This window comes from Salvelinus fontinalis, chromosome 20, assembly GCF_029448725.1.
Source record: "Salvelinus fontinalis isolate EN_2023a chromosome 20, ASM2944872v1, whole genome shotgun sequence".
Taxonomy (NCBI): Eukaryota; Metazoa; Chordata; class Actinopteri; order Salmoniformes; family Salmonidae; genus Salvelinus; species Salvelinus fontinalis.
The window spans coordinates 35,478,868-35,496,367 of record NC_074684.1 but is presented as its reverse complement, the minus strand read 5'-3'; the positions used below and the strand labels follow the sequence as shown (position 1 = coordinate 35,496,367).

At 43.3% G+C, this 17,500-nt stretch overlaps 1 protein-coding gene across 4 annotated transcripts in view; it reads right to left on the bottom strand.

The window, feature by feature from the left end:
* Positions 1-17,500, bottom strand: part of LOC129817780 (signal-induced proliferation-associated 1-like protein 1) — a 286,608-nt gene that overhangs the window by 20,209 nt on the left and 248,899 nt on the right. For 3 of the 4 annotated variants that reach the window (XM_055873334.1, XM_055873335.1, XM_055873337.1), the window contains 2 exons: positions 535-632; positions 1-245 (listed from right to left, as the gene is read on the bottom strand). The exon at positions 1-245 is cut by the window's left edge and continues 231 nt beyond it. In XM_055873334.1, coding sequence (XP_055729309.1) covers positions 1-245; positions 535-632 — 343 coding nt within the window. The remainder of the gene's footprint in view (positions 246-534; positions 633-17,500) is intronic. The other variant, XM_055873338.1, reaches the window with a different exon arrangement.

Here is a 17,500-nt window from a genome sequence, read left to right as displayed (position 1 = left end):
CAACTAGAACTCCCGTGGTGGGGGTGTGAGTGGCCCCCTCCCCCTCCGTAAGACGAGGTGTCTATCCCGCTGTCGGCCGAGGCCCCCTGGAGGTACCCCCCTCCCAGGCCGTTGGGTTCAGAGTCAGTGGCCTCCCCTGGTGCTCCGGGGGCCCCCAGGTCGGACCACTTGTCGGGGTCGCTGTGGCCTCCGCTGGAGGCCGTGCTGGAAAGGGTGTTACTGCTGGAGTAGGGACCCTCGGGCTGCTGGGGGGAGAGAGAGGAGAGAGAGGAGAGAGAGAGAGAGAGAGAGAGAGAGGGGGAGAGAGAGGGAGGGAGAGAGAGAGAGAGAGAGAGATGGGTTAGACAGGAGTCTGGACAAGAGAACATGTCTTCAGGTGCTTTAGAGCAGATGAAGTAGAGGAGAGGAGGTGAGGAGAGAAAGTCACTTTGGACTATTGACATTCAACTCAAATGGTCCATCAGGTGAGTACGTCTGGTCCTCCACCCTGGTCGAGGTGAGGACAGGGGAGTGTGGCGCAGAGTGAAGCCTGACCTGGGAGCTCTTCTTGGGGGAGTGGTGGATGACCTGCTCCTGCCTCTGGATGCGTGGAGCTCCGGAGTAACCAGGACCAGACTTAGACACAGGAGAATCTAAATAAAAAACACACACAAGAGTTTGAGGTTAGCAACAGTGCAAGGAAACACACACACACGTTCACACTAGCACACGGTCCTTAGATCCAGATATACTGATAATCTAGTTTACATTATTCCACAGCCGTACATACAGTGTGTGTGACGATCGTCCTATGATCTCATCACATAATCTAGAGACATGCCTGTCAGAAGTCGGAAGTTTACATACACTTAGGTTGGAGTCATTAAAACTCGTTTTTCAACCACTCCACAAATGTCTTGTTAACAAACTATAGTTTTGGCAAGTCGGTTAGGACATCTACTTGGTGCATGACACAAGTCATTTTTCCAACAACTGTTTACAGACAGATTATGTTCACTGATATTCACTGTATCACAATTCCAGTGGGTCAGATGATTACATACACTAAGTTGACTGTGCCTTTAAACAGCTTGGAAAATTCCAGAAAATGATGTCATGGCTTTAGAAGCTTCTGATAGGCTAATTGACATCATTTAAGTCAATTGGAGTTGTACCTGTGGATGTATTTCAAGGCCTACCTTCAAACTCAGTGCCTCTTTGCTTGATATCATGGGAAAATCAAAAGGAATCAGCCAAAACCTACGATTTTGTTTTTGTAGACCTCCACAAGTCTGGTTCATCCTTGGGAGCAATTTCCAAACGCCTGAAGATACCACGTTCATCTGTACAAACAATAGTACGCAAGTATAAACACCACACAACATGGGACCACAACAGCTCAGGAAGGAGAAGCGTTTGGTCTCCTAGAGATGAACGTACTTTGGTGCGGAAAGTGCAAATCAATCCCAGAACAAAAGCAAAGGACCTTGTGAAGATGCTGGAGAAAACAGGTACAAAAGTATCTATATCCACAGTAAAACGAGTCCTATATCGACATAACCTGAAAGGCCACTTAGCAAGGAAGAAGCCACTGCTCCAAAACTGCCATAAAAAAGCCAGACTACGGTTTGCAACTGCACATGGGAACAAAGATTGTACTTTTTGGAGAAATGTCCCCCGGTCTCATGAAACACAAATAGATCTGTTTGGCCATAATGACCATTGTTGTGTTTGGAGGGAAAAGGGGGATGCTTGCAAGCCGAAGAACACCATCCCAACCGTGAAGCACGGGGGTGGCAGCAACATGTTGTGGGGGTGCTTTGCTGCAGGAGGGACTGGTGCACTTCACAAAATAGATGGCATCATGAGGAAGGACAATTATGTGGATATATTCAAGCAACATCTCAAGACATCAGTCAGGAAGTTAAAGCTTGGTTGCAAATGGGTCCTCCAAATGGACAATGACCCCAAGCATTCTTCCAAAGTTGTGGCAAAATGGCTTAAGGACAACAAAGTCAAGGTATTGGAGTGGCCATCACAAAACCCTGACCTCAATCCCATAGAACATTTGTGGGCAGAACTAAAAAAGTGTGTGCGAGCAAGCAGGCCTACAAACCTGACTCAGTTACACCAGCTCTGTCAGGAGGAATGGGTCAAAATTCACCCAACTTATTGTGGGAAGCTTGTGGAAGGCTACCCAAAATATTTGACCCAAGTTAAACAATTTAAAGGCAATGCTACCAAATACTAATTGAGTGTATGTAAAACTTCTGACCCACTGGGAATGTGATGAAAGAAATGAAAGCTGAAGTAAATCATTCTCTCTACTATTATTCTGACATTTCACATTCTTCAAATAAAGTGGTGATCCTAACTGACCTAACACAGGGTAATTTTTACTAGGATTAAATGTCAGGAATTGTGAAAAACTGAGTTTAAATGTATTTGGCTAAGGTGTATGTAAACTTCTGACTACAACTATATATATATGTATGCGTCTATATATCTATATATATGTCTATCTATATGTCTATATGTATCTATATGTCTATATGTATCTATATGTCTATATATATATATCTATGTCTTTATATCTATATGTCTATATATATATATATGTCTATATGTATCTATATGTCTTAGTGTGTGTAAATAATTTAGGCTATAGAGTAATTGGCCAGGTGTTACGCAACAACAACCATACAGAAATAGACAGGCCATTAGTGAGCACTGCACCCAGGGGGAAACATGGCTGTGTGTGTGTGTGTGTGTGTGTGTGTGTGTGTGTGTGCGTGCGTGCGTGCGTGCGTGCGTGCGTGCGTGCGTGCGTGCGTGCGTGCGTGCGTGTGAGTGAGTAGAGAACAGCGAGAGGGACTGTAGAGAGCAGAGAGAGGGACTGTAGAGAGCAGTATAAAACAGAGAGAGGGACTGTAGAGAGCAGTATAAAACAGAGAGAGGGACTGTAGAGAGCAGAGAGAGGGACTGTAGAGAGCAGTATAAAACAGAGAGAGGGACTGTAGAGAGCAGAGAGAGGGACTGTAGAGAGCAGTATAAAACAGAGAGAGGGACTGTAGAGAGCAGAGAGAGGGACTGTAGAGAGCAGTATAAAACAGAGAGAGGGACTGTAGAGAGCAGAGAGAGGGACTGTAGAGAGCAGTATAAAACAGAGAGAAGGACTGTAGAGAGCAGAGAGAGGGACTGTAGAGAGCAGTATAAAACAGAGAGAGGGACTGTAGAGAGCAGAGAGAGGGACTGTAGAGAGCAGTATAAAACAGAGAGAGGGACTGTAGAGAGCAGAGAGAGGGACTGTAGAGAGCAGTATAAAACAGAGAGAGGGACTGTAGAGAGCAGAGAGAGGGACTGTAGAGAGCAGTATAAAACAGAGAGAGGGACTGTAGAGAGCAGAGAGAGGGACTGTAGAGAGCAGTATAAAACAGAGAGAGGGACTGTAGAGAGCAGAGAGAGGGACTGTAGAGAGCAGTATAAAACAGAGAGAGGGACTGTAGAGAGCAGAGAGAGGGACTGTAGAGAGCAGTATAAAACAGAGAGAGGGACTGTAGAGAGCAGAGAGAGGGACTGTAGAGAGCAGTATAAAACAGAGAGAGGGACTGTAGAGAGCAGAGAGAGGGACTGTAGAGAGCAGTATAAAACAGAGAGAGGGACTGTAGAGAGCAGAGAGAGGGACTGTAGAGAGCAGAGAGAGGGACTGTAGAGAGCAGTATAAAACAGAGAGAGGGACTGTAGAGAGCAGAGAGAGGGACTGTAGAGAGCAGAGAGAGGGACTGTAGAGAGCACTATAAAACAGAGAGAGGGACTGTAGAGAGCAGAGAGAGGGACTGTAGAGAGCAGTATAAAACAGAGAGAGGGACTGTAGAGAGCAGAGAGAGGGACTGTAGAGAGCAGTATAAAACAGAGAGAGGGACTGTAGAGAGCAGAGAGAGGGACTGTAGAGAGCAGAGAGAGGGACTGTAGAGAGCAGTATAAAACAGAGAGAGGGACTGTAGAGAGCAGTATAAAACAGAGAGAGGGACTGTAGAGAGCAGAGAGAGGGACTGTAGAGAGCAGAGAGAGGGACTGTAGAGAGCAGAGAGAGGGACTGTAGAGAGCAGTATAAAACAGAGAGAGGGACTGTAGAGAGCAGAGAGAGGGACTGTAGAGAGCAGAGAGAGGGACTGTAGAGAGCAGAGAGAGGGACTGTAGAGAGCAGTATAAAACAGAGAGAGGGACTGTAGAGATGAAGAGAGCAATATCCGTGTCACAACAGCAGTCCATGGTATGCAGAGAATGACTACCAACATATTTCACCCCTTCACCCCTCAACTGCTCTGCAGTCTCGATACTCTTTAGTGTGTGTGTGTGTGTTTGTTTGTTTGCTTGCTTTCCTGGTTTCAGTCCCTGCATGCGTTATGTGAATCCTGCCATTCACCACTGACTGGTGAGTAATTTCCCAGAAGCCACCTCTTTCATCTCTGCTGGCGGTTTGGAAAAGGTGACCAACCACCTCGATTCAGTCTTATGTAGCAAAATTTGATAATTCACAATTCATAATCGTTCACACCCTAAATACATGCTGCTGCTTCAATACTGTCCTGGGAACACACACCAGGCAGTAAACCAGGCGGTAAACCAGGCAGTAAACCAGGCAGTACACCAGGCAGTACACCAGGCAGTACACCAGGTGGGTAAACCAGGCGGTAAACCAGTTATTTGCTTGATAACCACCCAGGGCTCTGGCGGGTCACCAAATTTCGTCAGCCGGTGATTATCAAGCAAATAACTGTCGGTCTCACGGTAATTGACCGTTAATTAAGATAAACACATTTAGTAGCTTCTGGCTTACACACACACACATTGCCTACAAGCCACTGATGCAGACCTTTGGCACGTCTACATGTTAAAAAGTCTAATAAATCCATGTAATATAGCCTAGACCGTCACAATAAATCCATGTAATATAGTCCAGACCGTCACAATAAATCCATGTAATATAGCCTAGACCGTCACAATAAATCCATGTAATATAGCCTAGACCGTCACAATAAATCCATGTAATATAGTCTAGACCGTCACAATAAATCCATGTAATATAGTCTAGACCGTCACAATAAATCCATGTAATATAGTCTAGACCGTCACAATAAATCCATGTAATATAGCCTAGACCGTCACAATAAATCCATGTAATATAGCCCAGACCGTCACAATAAATCCATGTAATATAGCCTAGACCGTCACAATAAATCCATGTAATATAGTCTAGACCGTCACAATAAATCCATGTAATATAGCCTAGACCGTCACAATAAATCCATGTAATGTAGCCTAGACCGTCACAATAAATCCATCTAATATAGCCCAGACCGTCACAATAAATCCATGTAATATAGCCTAGACCGTCACAATAAATCCACGTAATATAGCCTAGACCGTCACAATAAATCCATGTAATATAGCCTAGACCGTCACAATAAATCCATGTAATATAGCCTAGACCGTCACAATAAATCCATTATTTATTTGAAACAGGTCTAAAGAAACATGATATGAAGAAAATGTAGTCTATTTCAGAACAACAGAATAACATACTGAGATGTCTTCCTGCTAGATCCTGTTCTGGCTATGTCAAATGGCCGCGGGCTACACTAGTTCATTTAGCAGACAAGATTTGCTTAGAATTCCGTGGTATTATTTTATAGTATGAAAAATACAATTGAACAAAGCTGAATAAAAAAGAAAGGATATTTTCTCCAAATGATTTGAGGGAGTGCACACATGCAGGTATTCTGTGTTGAGCGGTTAACAAATAAACAGGTCCTCCTATCTGCTTAATTTAGAGTTATTAATTTAACTTTAGTTGTTCTACAAACTCTGGGCTATATGCTTAGATTTGTAAGGCTGTATGATGCAACTAATGATGATTTGAAAACAGTTGCTTGAAAGGCAGGAGCTCTGCTTAGTTTTTTTTTTGTGCAGGCTGTACACACTTCATCAGTCTCTCATTCACAATTTGACAAGCACTTGATAATGCCTAGACTTTTACGGTGGCATCCCCTTTGAGTGGCCGTAATGCACCCTAAAAAAAATCCATGCCTTTTGCGGCCAGTGACCGTTGTGCCCTTCTCCCTGAGTGATGCACGCGCCATCACGTGATTGGGTCGTTCTCACAGGCTACAAGTGAAGACAGACGTGCGACGCAACTGCACGCGTCCTTATACAATTCCGAGGTGCATATTGAAGATATTGGAGGGACCGTCCACATTTTCAGCAAACAAGATGAGCAGGCCAAACGAACCTCAAAAGCACTAGCCTATGTCAATCTACTATCCCCCATAGTACAAAAGTCAAACTATTCTATTCTGTTCGAGAAATAAATATTCCAAACATAGTCTGGGACAGTTGGGGGATGCGATAGATCCCAAATTAATACAACCACTACGCATCAAAAAAACTTTTTTATACAATGTTGCTGATGCAACAGATTAGATCTTTTAGCATAGGCTAATTTCGTCACATTATAAGCTCAGCACTGCCCACATGGTAGTAGGCTATAAGCGCGAATGTTCCATTAGTGGAAAACACCATTATCAAAGTGACCGCAAATACAATTATGCAATTATGCAAATACAATAATGCTTTTATTACAAAGGTGCATTTTTATGGTGAACATTCTCTTCCCCAAACTTGAAACTCACGCGCTGCTTAAGTATGCCAGTTAGGCTCTACACCCCTTGTAAAGGGAATTAATGTGCTTCATTTTAGTGGCCACTTCACTTCACCTTATTAAAACATATAGGCCTATGGGCTAGGCTACATGAGGTGTGCGACTACAATTTGAAAAAGTCGAGAAAAAAAAAGGCATTGTTTCTTACACAAGTGATAATAAATAATTCACAAGTGATAGCCTAATATTGTCACCCATCAGACTATTCTCGATTTAATCTCGTCTTTAAATATACTAAATAATATAAACTCAGCAAAAAAAAAGAAACGTCCTCTCTCTGTCAACTGCATTTATTTTCAGCAAATTTAACATGTGTAAATATTTGTATGAACATAAGATTCAACAACTGAGACATAAACTGAACAAGTTCCACAGACATGTGACTAACAGAAATGGAATAATGTGTCCCTGAACAAAAACGGGGTCAAAATCCAAAGTAACGGTCAGTATCTGGTGTACAGGCCTCGGTGTAATGCTCATTCCTTCGACGATAAACGCGAATCCGACCTGGTGAGACAAAATCTTGACTCGTCAGTGAAGACCACTTTTTGCCAGTCCTGTCTGGTCCAGCAACGTTGGGTTTGTGCCGGTGATGTCTGATGAACTGCCTTACAACAGGCCTACAAGCCCTCAGTCCAGTATCTCTCAGCCTATTGCGGAAGGTCTGAGCACTGATGGAGGGATTGCGCGTTCCTGGTGTAACTCGGGCAGTTGTTGTTGTCGTTCTGTACCTGTCCCGCAGGTGTGATGTTTGGATGTACCGATCGTGTGCATGTGTTGTTACACGTGGTCTGCCACTGCAAGGACGATCACCTGTCCATCCTGTCTCCCTATAGCGCTGTCTTAGGCGTCTCACAGTACGGACATTGCAATTTATTGCCCTGGCCACATATGCAGTCCTCATGCCTCCTTGCAGCATGCCTAAGGCACGTCCACACAGATGAGCAGGGACCCTGGGCATCTTTCTTTTGGTGTTTTTCAGAGTCAGAAGAAAGGCCTCTTTAGTGTCCTAAGTTTTCATAACTGTGACCTTAATTGCCTACCGTCTGTAAGTTGTTAGTGTCTTAACGACCGTTCCACAGGTGCATGTAATTGTTTACGGTTCATTGAACAAGCATGGGAAACAGTGTTTAAACCCTTCACAATGAAGATCTGTGTGAAATTATTTGGATTTTTAGGATCGGTACATCCGAACATCACACCTGCGGGACAGGTACAGAACGGCTTCACTGATGAGTCAAGATTTTGTCTCACCAGGTCGGATTCGCGTTTACTAATTATCTTTGAAAGACAGGGTCCTGAAAAAGGGACGTTTCTTTTTTTGCTGAGTTTATGTGTGAAATTAGTTTGGATTTAGAATGGACTATTATCACGCACCTGTCTGAAAAAGGGGCAGAGCAAAAAATAATTATTATCTGTGCACTTAAATAGCGAATGGAGGACGCTTTCACCGTGGTTCATTTTCATACCGGCCAGGGAGACTATACTCCTGTAGTAAATATAAGCAATGTGCTATTAGTAGAGTTGAGAAATAAATACAGTAGGCCTAGCCTATAGAAAGCTGTTGGCATCCTCCTCTTTTTATTAGTGGCCATCACTGTGTTTTCTCCCGCGATTGCAAAGCCTATAGAAATGTTGTGTAACAGGAGCTCATGTGCTCTCATTAAGTGTTTGATTAGATTTTCGATTACATTTGCATTGATGTCAGAATGATTAGAGGGACAGTAGAGTGGATATTAGTTAAACGGTCATGTGCCTTCATGACTCGTGACCACCGATGTCGCGGTAATACGGTCACCGCAACTAGAGGTCGACCGATTAATCGGCATGGCCAGTTAATTAGGGCCGATTTCAAGTTTTCATAAAAATCGGTAATCAGCATTTTTGGACGCCGATTATGGCCGATTACATTGCAATCCACGAGGAGACTGCGTGGCAGGCTGACCACCTGTTACGCGAGTGCAGCAAGGAGCCAAGGTAAGTTGCTAGCTAGCATTAAACTTAACTTATAAAAAACATCAATCTTAACATAATCACTAGTTAACTACACATGGTTGATGATATTACTAGTTTAACTAGCTTGTCCTGCGTTGCATATTATCAATGCGGTGCCTGTTAATTTATCATCGAATCACAGCCTACTTCGCCAAACGGGTGATGATTTAACAAAAGCGCATTCGCGACAAAAGCACAATCGTTGCACCAATGAACCTAACATAAACATCAATGCCTTTCTTAAAATCAATACACAAGTATATATATTTTTTTAAACCTGCATATTTAGTTAAGAAATTCATGTTGGCAGGCAATATTAACAAGGAAAATTGTGTCACTTCTCTTGCGTTCATTGTAAGCAGAGTCAGGGTATATGCATCAATCAAACAGCCCTTTCCTGCGTTTGCCAGCATGCTTGAAGCACAGCGCTGTTTATGACTTCAAGCCTATCAACTCCCGAGATTAGGCTGGCAATACTATAGTGCCTATAAGAACATCCAATAGACAAAGGTATATCAAATACAAATGGTATAGAGAGAAATAGTCCTATAATTCCTATAATAACTACAACCTAAAACTTCTTACCTGGGAATATTGAAGACACATGTTAAAAGGAACTACCAGCTTTCATATGTTCTCATGTTCTGAGCAAGGAACTAAAACGTTAGCTTTTTTACATGGCCCATATTGCACTTTTACTTTCTTCTCCAACACTGTGTTTTTGCATTATTTAAACCAAATTGAACATGTTTCATTATTTATTTGAGACTAAATTGATTTTATTTATGTATTATATTAAGTTAAAATAAAAGTGTTCATTCAGTATTGTTGTAATTGTCATTATTACAAATATATTTATATATAAAAATTGGTTGATTAATCGGTATCGGCTTTTTTTGGTTCTCCAATAATCGGTATCGGCGTTGAAAAACCATAATCGGTCGACCTCTAACCGCAACAGCCCTAGCCCCACCTATCTCTTTAAGGATTCACATGTGAGGCCATGTGCTAAACAGAGTGAGTAAGGTAGTGTAGTAAACAACCAAAGATTTCAAGACTTAAAGTGGTGGAAGTAGAAGCAGAAAGTAGTAGTAAAAATACACTATCTAGTCCTTGGCCTTTGTCCTAATCTGACTTTGGTGCAGGTCATGTTGTTTTTCACATTACCGTCTCTGGTAAACACACACTATATCAAACAAAATCAGTTTATACGTCACATACACAGGATACAGAAGGTGTAAACGGTACAGTGAAATGGTTAGCAAAGGTAGCAATATCAAAAATGGAAAGTGTGCAGATAAAAATATTTTATAAATATTTTAGATGATGCTTACTCAGACATATTTGTCTATATTGATGGGTCATGTGAAAGAAATGCTATTAACTACCCCCCAGCCACATCTAGCTAAGTGGATGGGTCGCTAGCTAGCTAAACAACGAAACATATTAACTAGCAAGACAAATGGATTTATGAGCTACAAATAATATTACTACACATGATCATACACGTAACGTTCGCTAGCTAGCCCGCTAGCTAACAGTACACTAACTTGCAATGAAAACGACTATCTGACAAATTTAGAAAGGTATAATATCTGAAAATGTAGCTAGACTATTACACGTATACATGGATGAACGCTTCACGGCAGACTGGAACGCCTTTAGCTAACTAAGTAAGACGTCCTGTGTCGTTTCTGTTTTGTTTGTACAGCTTGTTTGGCCCAAGTCACTCCGGTTCACACTGACCGTGTGCAGAAAGTAGTCCGTCACAACTTTTCCCACTGATCTTTGTCGATAGCGCCTGCTAAATTCTGGGCAGAAATGTTGTTGAGAGTAGTGCCAATACTTTTGCAGTTCTCCCTGGCTAATTTCATATCTTTCATAAAAGCTGCGGTAGCAAGGATGATCTACACATACTGAGCAGCTCATGTTATAGACAGAAGCCTGCTACATGGCAAACCAATCAGAACTCATCTCTCAGCATGTCCAGCCCATCCATTATCTTAACCAATCATGGCTAGTGGGAAGGTTCCTCACTTTTTCCGTGGCTAAACCAACTAGGCTCGTAATTTAACATTTTTATTCGTATTTACAGATAGCATACACGTTTGTTATTAAGGCACACTGAAGTTTACATCTTCCAGAAGGCATTTCTGCCAAAAAACACATTTAGATAAAAAAATACATATATATGTTCAAATGCATCTCCTGTGAAGTAGTGATATGCAACATACGCCTAGCTTCCTGAAATGGGTCACAAATACGGGGTTAGATTCTGACCATGCTGAACTATTCCAACCATACCCCTGACAGATTTCAATTTGTATTTAACCTTTTATTTATTCAGGCAAGTCAGTAAGAACAAGTTGTTTATTGGACAGAGTTGAGCTCACCCCATCCTATTAACTTCCGGCCTTGTCTCTAGTCTACAGCCATTCGCACCAGACCCTTATTCTGCCGACCCCTAACCACCTTCACTAGCGTCTGCCTGTCTCCATGCACCCATACGGTACCTATTCAGGATAAACCCATTCAATTACATTTGAAGAAAGACCAGTTAAACCCTGAACAACGTCTGCTGTTCGGTAATATGAGCTGAACACTATGTGACTGATGGAGGAGGCCAAATCACCGAGAGCGATTGAGGGGTCAAGAGGTCAGAGAAGGGAGGGTGAGAGTGACTGAGGGGGTCAAGAGGTCAGAGAAGGGAGGGTGAGAGTGACTGAGGGGGTCAAGAGGTCAGAGAAGGGAGGGTGAGAGTGACTGAGGGGGTCAAGAGGTCAGAGAAGGGAGGGTGAGAGTGACTGAGGGGGTCAAGAGGTTAGAGAATGGAGGATGAGAGTGACTGAGGGGGTCAAGAGGTCAGAGAACGGAGGATAAGAGATTCAAAACTACAGAAAAACTGAACTAGATTTAGCTGGACTAGGCTGAACTTACCTGGACTAGGTTGGGTTTGACTGAGGGGTCAAGAGGTGAGAGAATGAGAATGATTGTGGGCTCATAGAATTACATATAGAACTGATTTACAGGATCCCTGTGGCTTATACTGGACTGGGTTTAGGGTTGGGTTATACTGGACTGGGTAATACCGGACTGGGTTTAGGGTTGGGTTTTACCGGACTGAGTTATACCGGACTGGGTTTAGGGTTGGGTTATACTGGACTGGCTTCTACCGGACTGGGCTTTACCGGACTGGGCTTTACCGGACTAGGCTATGCCGGACTGGGTTATACTGGACTGGGTTATACTGGACTGGGTTTAGGGTTGGCTTATACTGGACTGGGTTTAGGGTTGGGTTATACTGGACTGGCTTCTACCGGACTGGGCTTTACCGGACTAGGCTTTACCGGACTAGGCTATACCGGACTGGGCTATGCCGGACTGGGCTATGCCGGACTGGGTTATACCGGACTAGGCTTTACTGGACTGGGCTATACCGGACTGGGCTTTACCGGACTGGGCTTTACCGGACTGGGCTTTACCGGACTGGGCTTTACCGGACTGGGCTATACCGGACTGGGTTATACCGGACTGGGCTATACCGGACTGGGTTATACCGGACTGGGCTATACCGGACTGGGCTATACCGGACTGGGCTTTACCGGACTGGGTTATACCGGACTGGGCTTTACCGGACTAGGCTTTACCGGACTGGGTTATACCGGACTGGGTTATACCGGACTGGGTTATACCGGACTGGGCTATACCGGACTAGGCTTTACGGGACTGGGTTATACCGGACTGGGTTATACCGGACCGGACTAGGCTTTACCGGACTGGGTTATACCGGACTAGGCTTTACCGGACTAGGCTATACCGGACTAGGCTATACCGGACTGGGCTATACCGGACTGGGCTATACCGGACTGGGCTATACCGGACTAGGCTTTACCGGACTGGGTTATACCGGACTGGGTTATACTGGACTGGGTTATACCGGACTGGGTTATACTGGACTGGGTTATACTGGACTGGGCTATACCGGACTAGGCTTTACCGGACTAGGCTTTACCGGACTGGGCTTTACCGGACTAGGCTTTACCGGACTGGGTTATACCGGACTGGGCTATACCGGACTGGGTTATATTGGACTGGGCTTTACCGGACTGGGTTATACCGGACTGGGTTATACTGGACTGGGTTATACTGGACTGGGCTATACCGGACTGGGTTATACCGGACTGGGTTATACTGGACTGGGTTATACTGGACTGGGCTTTACCGGACTGGGTTATACCGGACTGGGTTATACCGGACTAGGCTTTACCGGACTAGGCTTTACCGGACTGGGTTATACCGGACTAGGCTTTACCGGACTAGGCTTTACCGGACTAGGCTTTACCGGACTGGGTTATACCGGACCGGACTAGGCTTTACCGGACTGGGCTATACCGGACTGGGTTATACCGGACTGGGTTATACCGGACTAGGCTTTACCGGACTGGGCTATACCGGACTGGGTTTAGGGTTGCATGCACTTTCTCTAGTTTAGAGTGTGAGAGTGAACAGGGTCGATTCAACCAGCACAGAGTTGAAAGGAGGAGAGGATGGGAGGAGGAAAAGCAGAGGAATGAAGTGAAGGAAAAAGAAAAAGGAGGGGGATGTGAGTCATGGCAGATTTCCTTGAAAAGGGCTGGAGGGAGAAAGAGGGATGGAGAAAGAGGGATGGAGAAAGGAGAGAAAGAAAGGAGAGAAAGGCACACAGGGTTGGTTACACAACTGTACCGACAGGAAAGAGAGGAATTTATGTTTTTAATTTTCCTACAGAGAGGCTTGAACAGAGAGAGGAGAGAGAGGAGAAAGGAAGGTGGATTATAGGGCTGTGGTTGTCATGACATTTTGTCAGCCGGTGATTATCATGCAAAAAAAGTCTGCTGGTCTCACGGTAATTGACCGTTAATAAACATAAACATGTTTAGCATATCCAGGCTGCCACTTAAACAAGCTGCATACAAACCACTGATACACGCCTTTGGAACATATATATATATATTTTTTTAAGTATAATAAATCAATGTAATAATACACAAACCACAATATATGCAGTATTTATTTTAAGCAGGTGTAAAGAAACATTACGATATGAAGAAAATGTATTTCAGCAGAACAGAATATGAGTTAGCGTATTATCTGGCTATGCATGTCACGCCTTGGCCATAGAGTGGCTTTTATTCTCTATTCTGGTTAGGCCAGGGTGTGACTAGGGTGGGCATTCTAGTTTCTTTATTTCTATGTTTTCTATTTCTTTGTGTTTGGCCGGGGTGTGGTTCTCAATCAGAGGCAGCTGTCTATCGTTGTCTCTGATTGAGAACCATACTTAGTTATCCCTTTTCCCCACCTGTCTTTGTGGGAAGTTGACTTTGTTTATGGCACATAGCCTTTAGCTTCACGGTTTGTTTTTGTAGTGTTTGTTGTTTTGTTCGGCGTCATTTTGATTAAATAAAAGAAAATGTACGCTGACCACGCTGCGCCTTGGTCCTCTCCTTGTAACGGCCGTGACAATGCACCACACCATAGCCTGTAGGTTTAGTTAATTTAGCAAACATGACATGCTTATAAAGTCTCCTGCCATTATTTTATATTATAAATAATATAACTTTAGCTGAATAAAATAGTAAGGATATTTTTCCCCTATTCAAGAGCGAGTGTGCTTATGAAGTGACTATGTTGAGTGTAAAAAGCGATCATTTGAAACAGCTCCTATACGCTAGATTTTAAGAGTTATTTGACAACTTTAGTTGTGAATGATACAACCCTTAGAATGTCTTAGAAATCAAAATGTTTATGGTCTGCACGATGAGACGAAAGAACATGGATGATTAGTGAAAGTAGCAAAATAAAAGAACGTGCACTCCGTTCCTTGTTCTCAGGCTGCACACGCTGTTCTCTCATCATGTAGATCATATTTTCACCCATCAAACTATTCTTCATTTAATCTTGTCTTTACTAATATGTCAAATTTGGAATGGCCCATTATCAAATGGGCATGGGGGGGGGGGGACATGTCTTTCATTTGCACCCGAATAGCGAACGGAGGCCGCTTTCACGCCGATTTTCAAATTATGCTGGGTAGGTTACTGTGGTTTTATAGCGGAGACGTGCTTAATATGACCAGCTGAGAAAAATATATAACACTTATTTCACATCACACATCAATCACTATTTGAGGAGCACGGTCTCTCTGCGCGACAGGTGATATCCCCCCCCCCCACCCCCCCAGACTCTGTACGTCATGGGCTCTCCAACTCTCTTCCTGCAGCTACCCAGTGCTTCATTTAGGAAAACAAGTGAAATCTGTTTAGGGAACGTCGATAGTAACAATGTTTTTTCCCAACAACAACAACACATATTTCATTAAACTGTTGACAGCCCCTCTGCAACCCCCCCTCCTCACCCTCCCCCTCCCCTCAAGAAAGGAATGAAGGAGAGAGAGGAGGAGATGGAAACGCATAGTGGTGAGATATTCTGTAGGTCATTTTCCAGACTGCTAACGCTGAAAATATAAACAATGCCCTATTACTAGGTTATTAAAAAAATCTAATTCACTATAATTGTAGGCTAACTGTAAGCCGCCTTTCTGCACAGTCAATGAACCAGCTGCATCGCCCAGGGCTATAGATTCTCTCCCAGACTCATGGATAGAAGGTTTGGAGCGTAGCATAAGGTAACCAGTCCATCCAATATGAATGATAATACAGTCCACACAGAAAGGCGATTACTCTAATTTATAGTATAGACTGGACAAATGATGTACCAAAGACGTCTTAAATACCTTTAGTTTGATGTTTTTCTGCCATGCGTAATATGTTGTAGGCTATGTATTGTATAAGAGCACAATACTTATTTTCATTGAGGTTTTTCTTGTGAGGGGGGGGGGGGGGGGGGGGGGGGGCTTGGGTTCATATATATATGGATGTTTAAATTAATCATCACCTTAGAAAGTGTTGTAAGGCTTCCACAACGGCCTTGTTTTCCACCCAGGTTCAACCTGTTGTTGAACTTCTGTCTTCAATTTGATCATCACAGCGAGGGGACTTTTAAAAGCACCATACTGTTTTAATGATAAGTGTTTGATGTGATTTTCCATTGCATTGATGTCAGTGTGGTTAGAGGGACAATAGAGCCCTGAGTACCAGGCCATTAGGACCCGATGGAGGGACAATAGAGCCCCGAGTACCAGGCCATTAGGACCTGATGGAGGGACAATAGAGCCTTGAGTACCAGGCCATTAGGACCTGATGGAGGGACAATAGAGCCTTGAGTACCAGGTCATTAGGACCTGATGGAGGGACAATAGAGCCCCGAGTACCAGGCCATTAGGACCTGATGGAGGGACAATAGAGCCTTGAGTACCAGGCCATTAGGACCTGATGGAGGGACAATAGAGCCTTGAGTACCAGGTCATTAGGACCTGATTGAGGGACAATAGAGCCCTGAGTACCAGGCCATTAGGACCTGATGGAGGGACAATAGAGCCTTGAGTACCAGGTCATTAGGACCTGATGGAGGGACAATAGTGCCCTGAGCACCAGGCCATTATGTGTGTTGGGGTGTATGTTGGAGGGGGGGGGGGGGGGGACAGGAAGAGTAGGGCTGTCAGTGCCATCAAAGCCAACAGCTGTTTCATACAGAAAGAGCCATGGGAGAGTACTACTGGCACTGAAAGCTGCAGGTACACACACACACACACTTTCTATAATATGGGGTAGAGAGCAGGGGATTCTCTCTCTCTCTCTCTCTCTCTGAGATGAGTGGGAGGTTTACTTGCCTCTCTGTGTTATTCAGTTCTGGGCTGAAGCTTCACTTCAAATGTAATGTACCAGCAGCTACACGCTAAATGCGAGGCAATTTAACATCCGTGTTCTTCCCACACACTGTTTTAACACGACAAGGCAAACTACCTAACTGATGGATGATCACACTGCAGTCAGAGATGAACACATTCAGTTGACATTTATACAGCAGTTAGCAGTAGTAAAACGTATGTATTTAAGGTACCGGACATATTTAATCTTAAAAGGTATTTTCTTTGAGATCACTGATAGGAAACCACACTAATATATAAATGGATGCAGGCCGTAGGTGTATATAGATAGATCTATGTTCATATAGGAGTAGGTGTATCTAGATAGGTCTATGTTCATATAGGAGTAGGTGTATCTAGATAGATCTATGTTCATATAGGAGTAGGTGTATCTAGATAGGTCTATGTTCATATAGGAGTAGGTGTATCTAGATAGATCTATGTTCATATAGGAGTAGGTGTATCTAGATAGATCTATGTTCATATAGGAGTAGGTGTATCTAGATAGGTCTATGTTCATATAGGAGTAGGTGTATCTAGATAGATCTATGTTCATATAGGAGTAGGTGTATCTAGATAGGTCTATGTTCATATAGGAGTAGGTGTATCTAGATAGATCTATGTTCATATAGGAGTAGGTGTATCTAGATAGATCTATGTTCATATAGGAGTAGGTGTATCTAGATAGGTCTATGTTCATATAGGAGTAGGTGTATCTAGATAGATCTATGTTCATATAGGAGTAGGTGTATCTAGATAGATCTATGTTCATATAGGAGTAGGTGTATCTAGATAGGTCTATGTTCATATAGGAGTAGGTGTATCTAGATAGATCTATGTTCTAGTAGGTGTATCTAGATAGATCTATGTTCTAGTAGGTGTATCTAGATAGATCTATGTTCATATAGGAGTAGGTGTATCTAGATAGATCTATGTTCATATAGGAGTAGGTGTATCTAGATAGATCTATGTTCATATAGGAGTAGGTGTATCTAGATAGA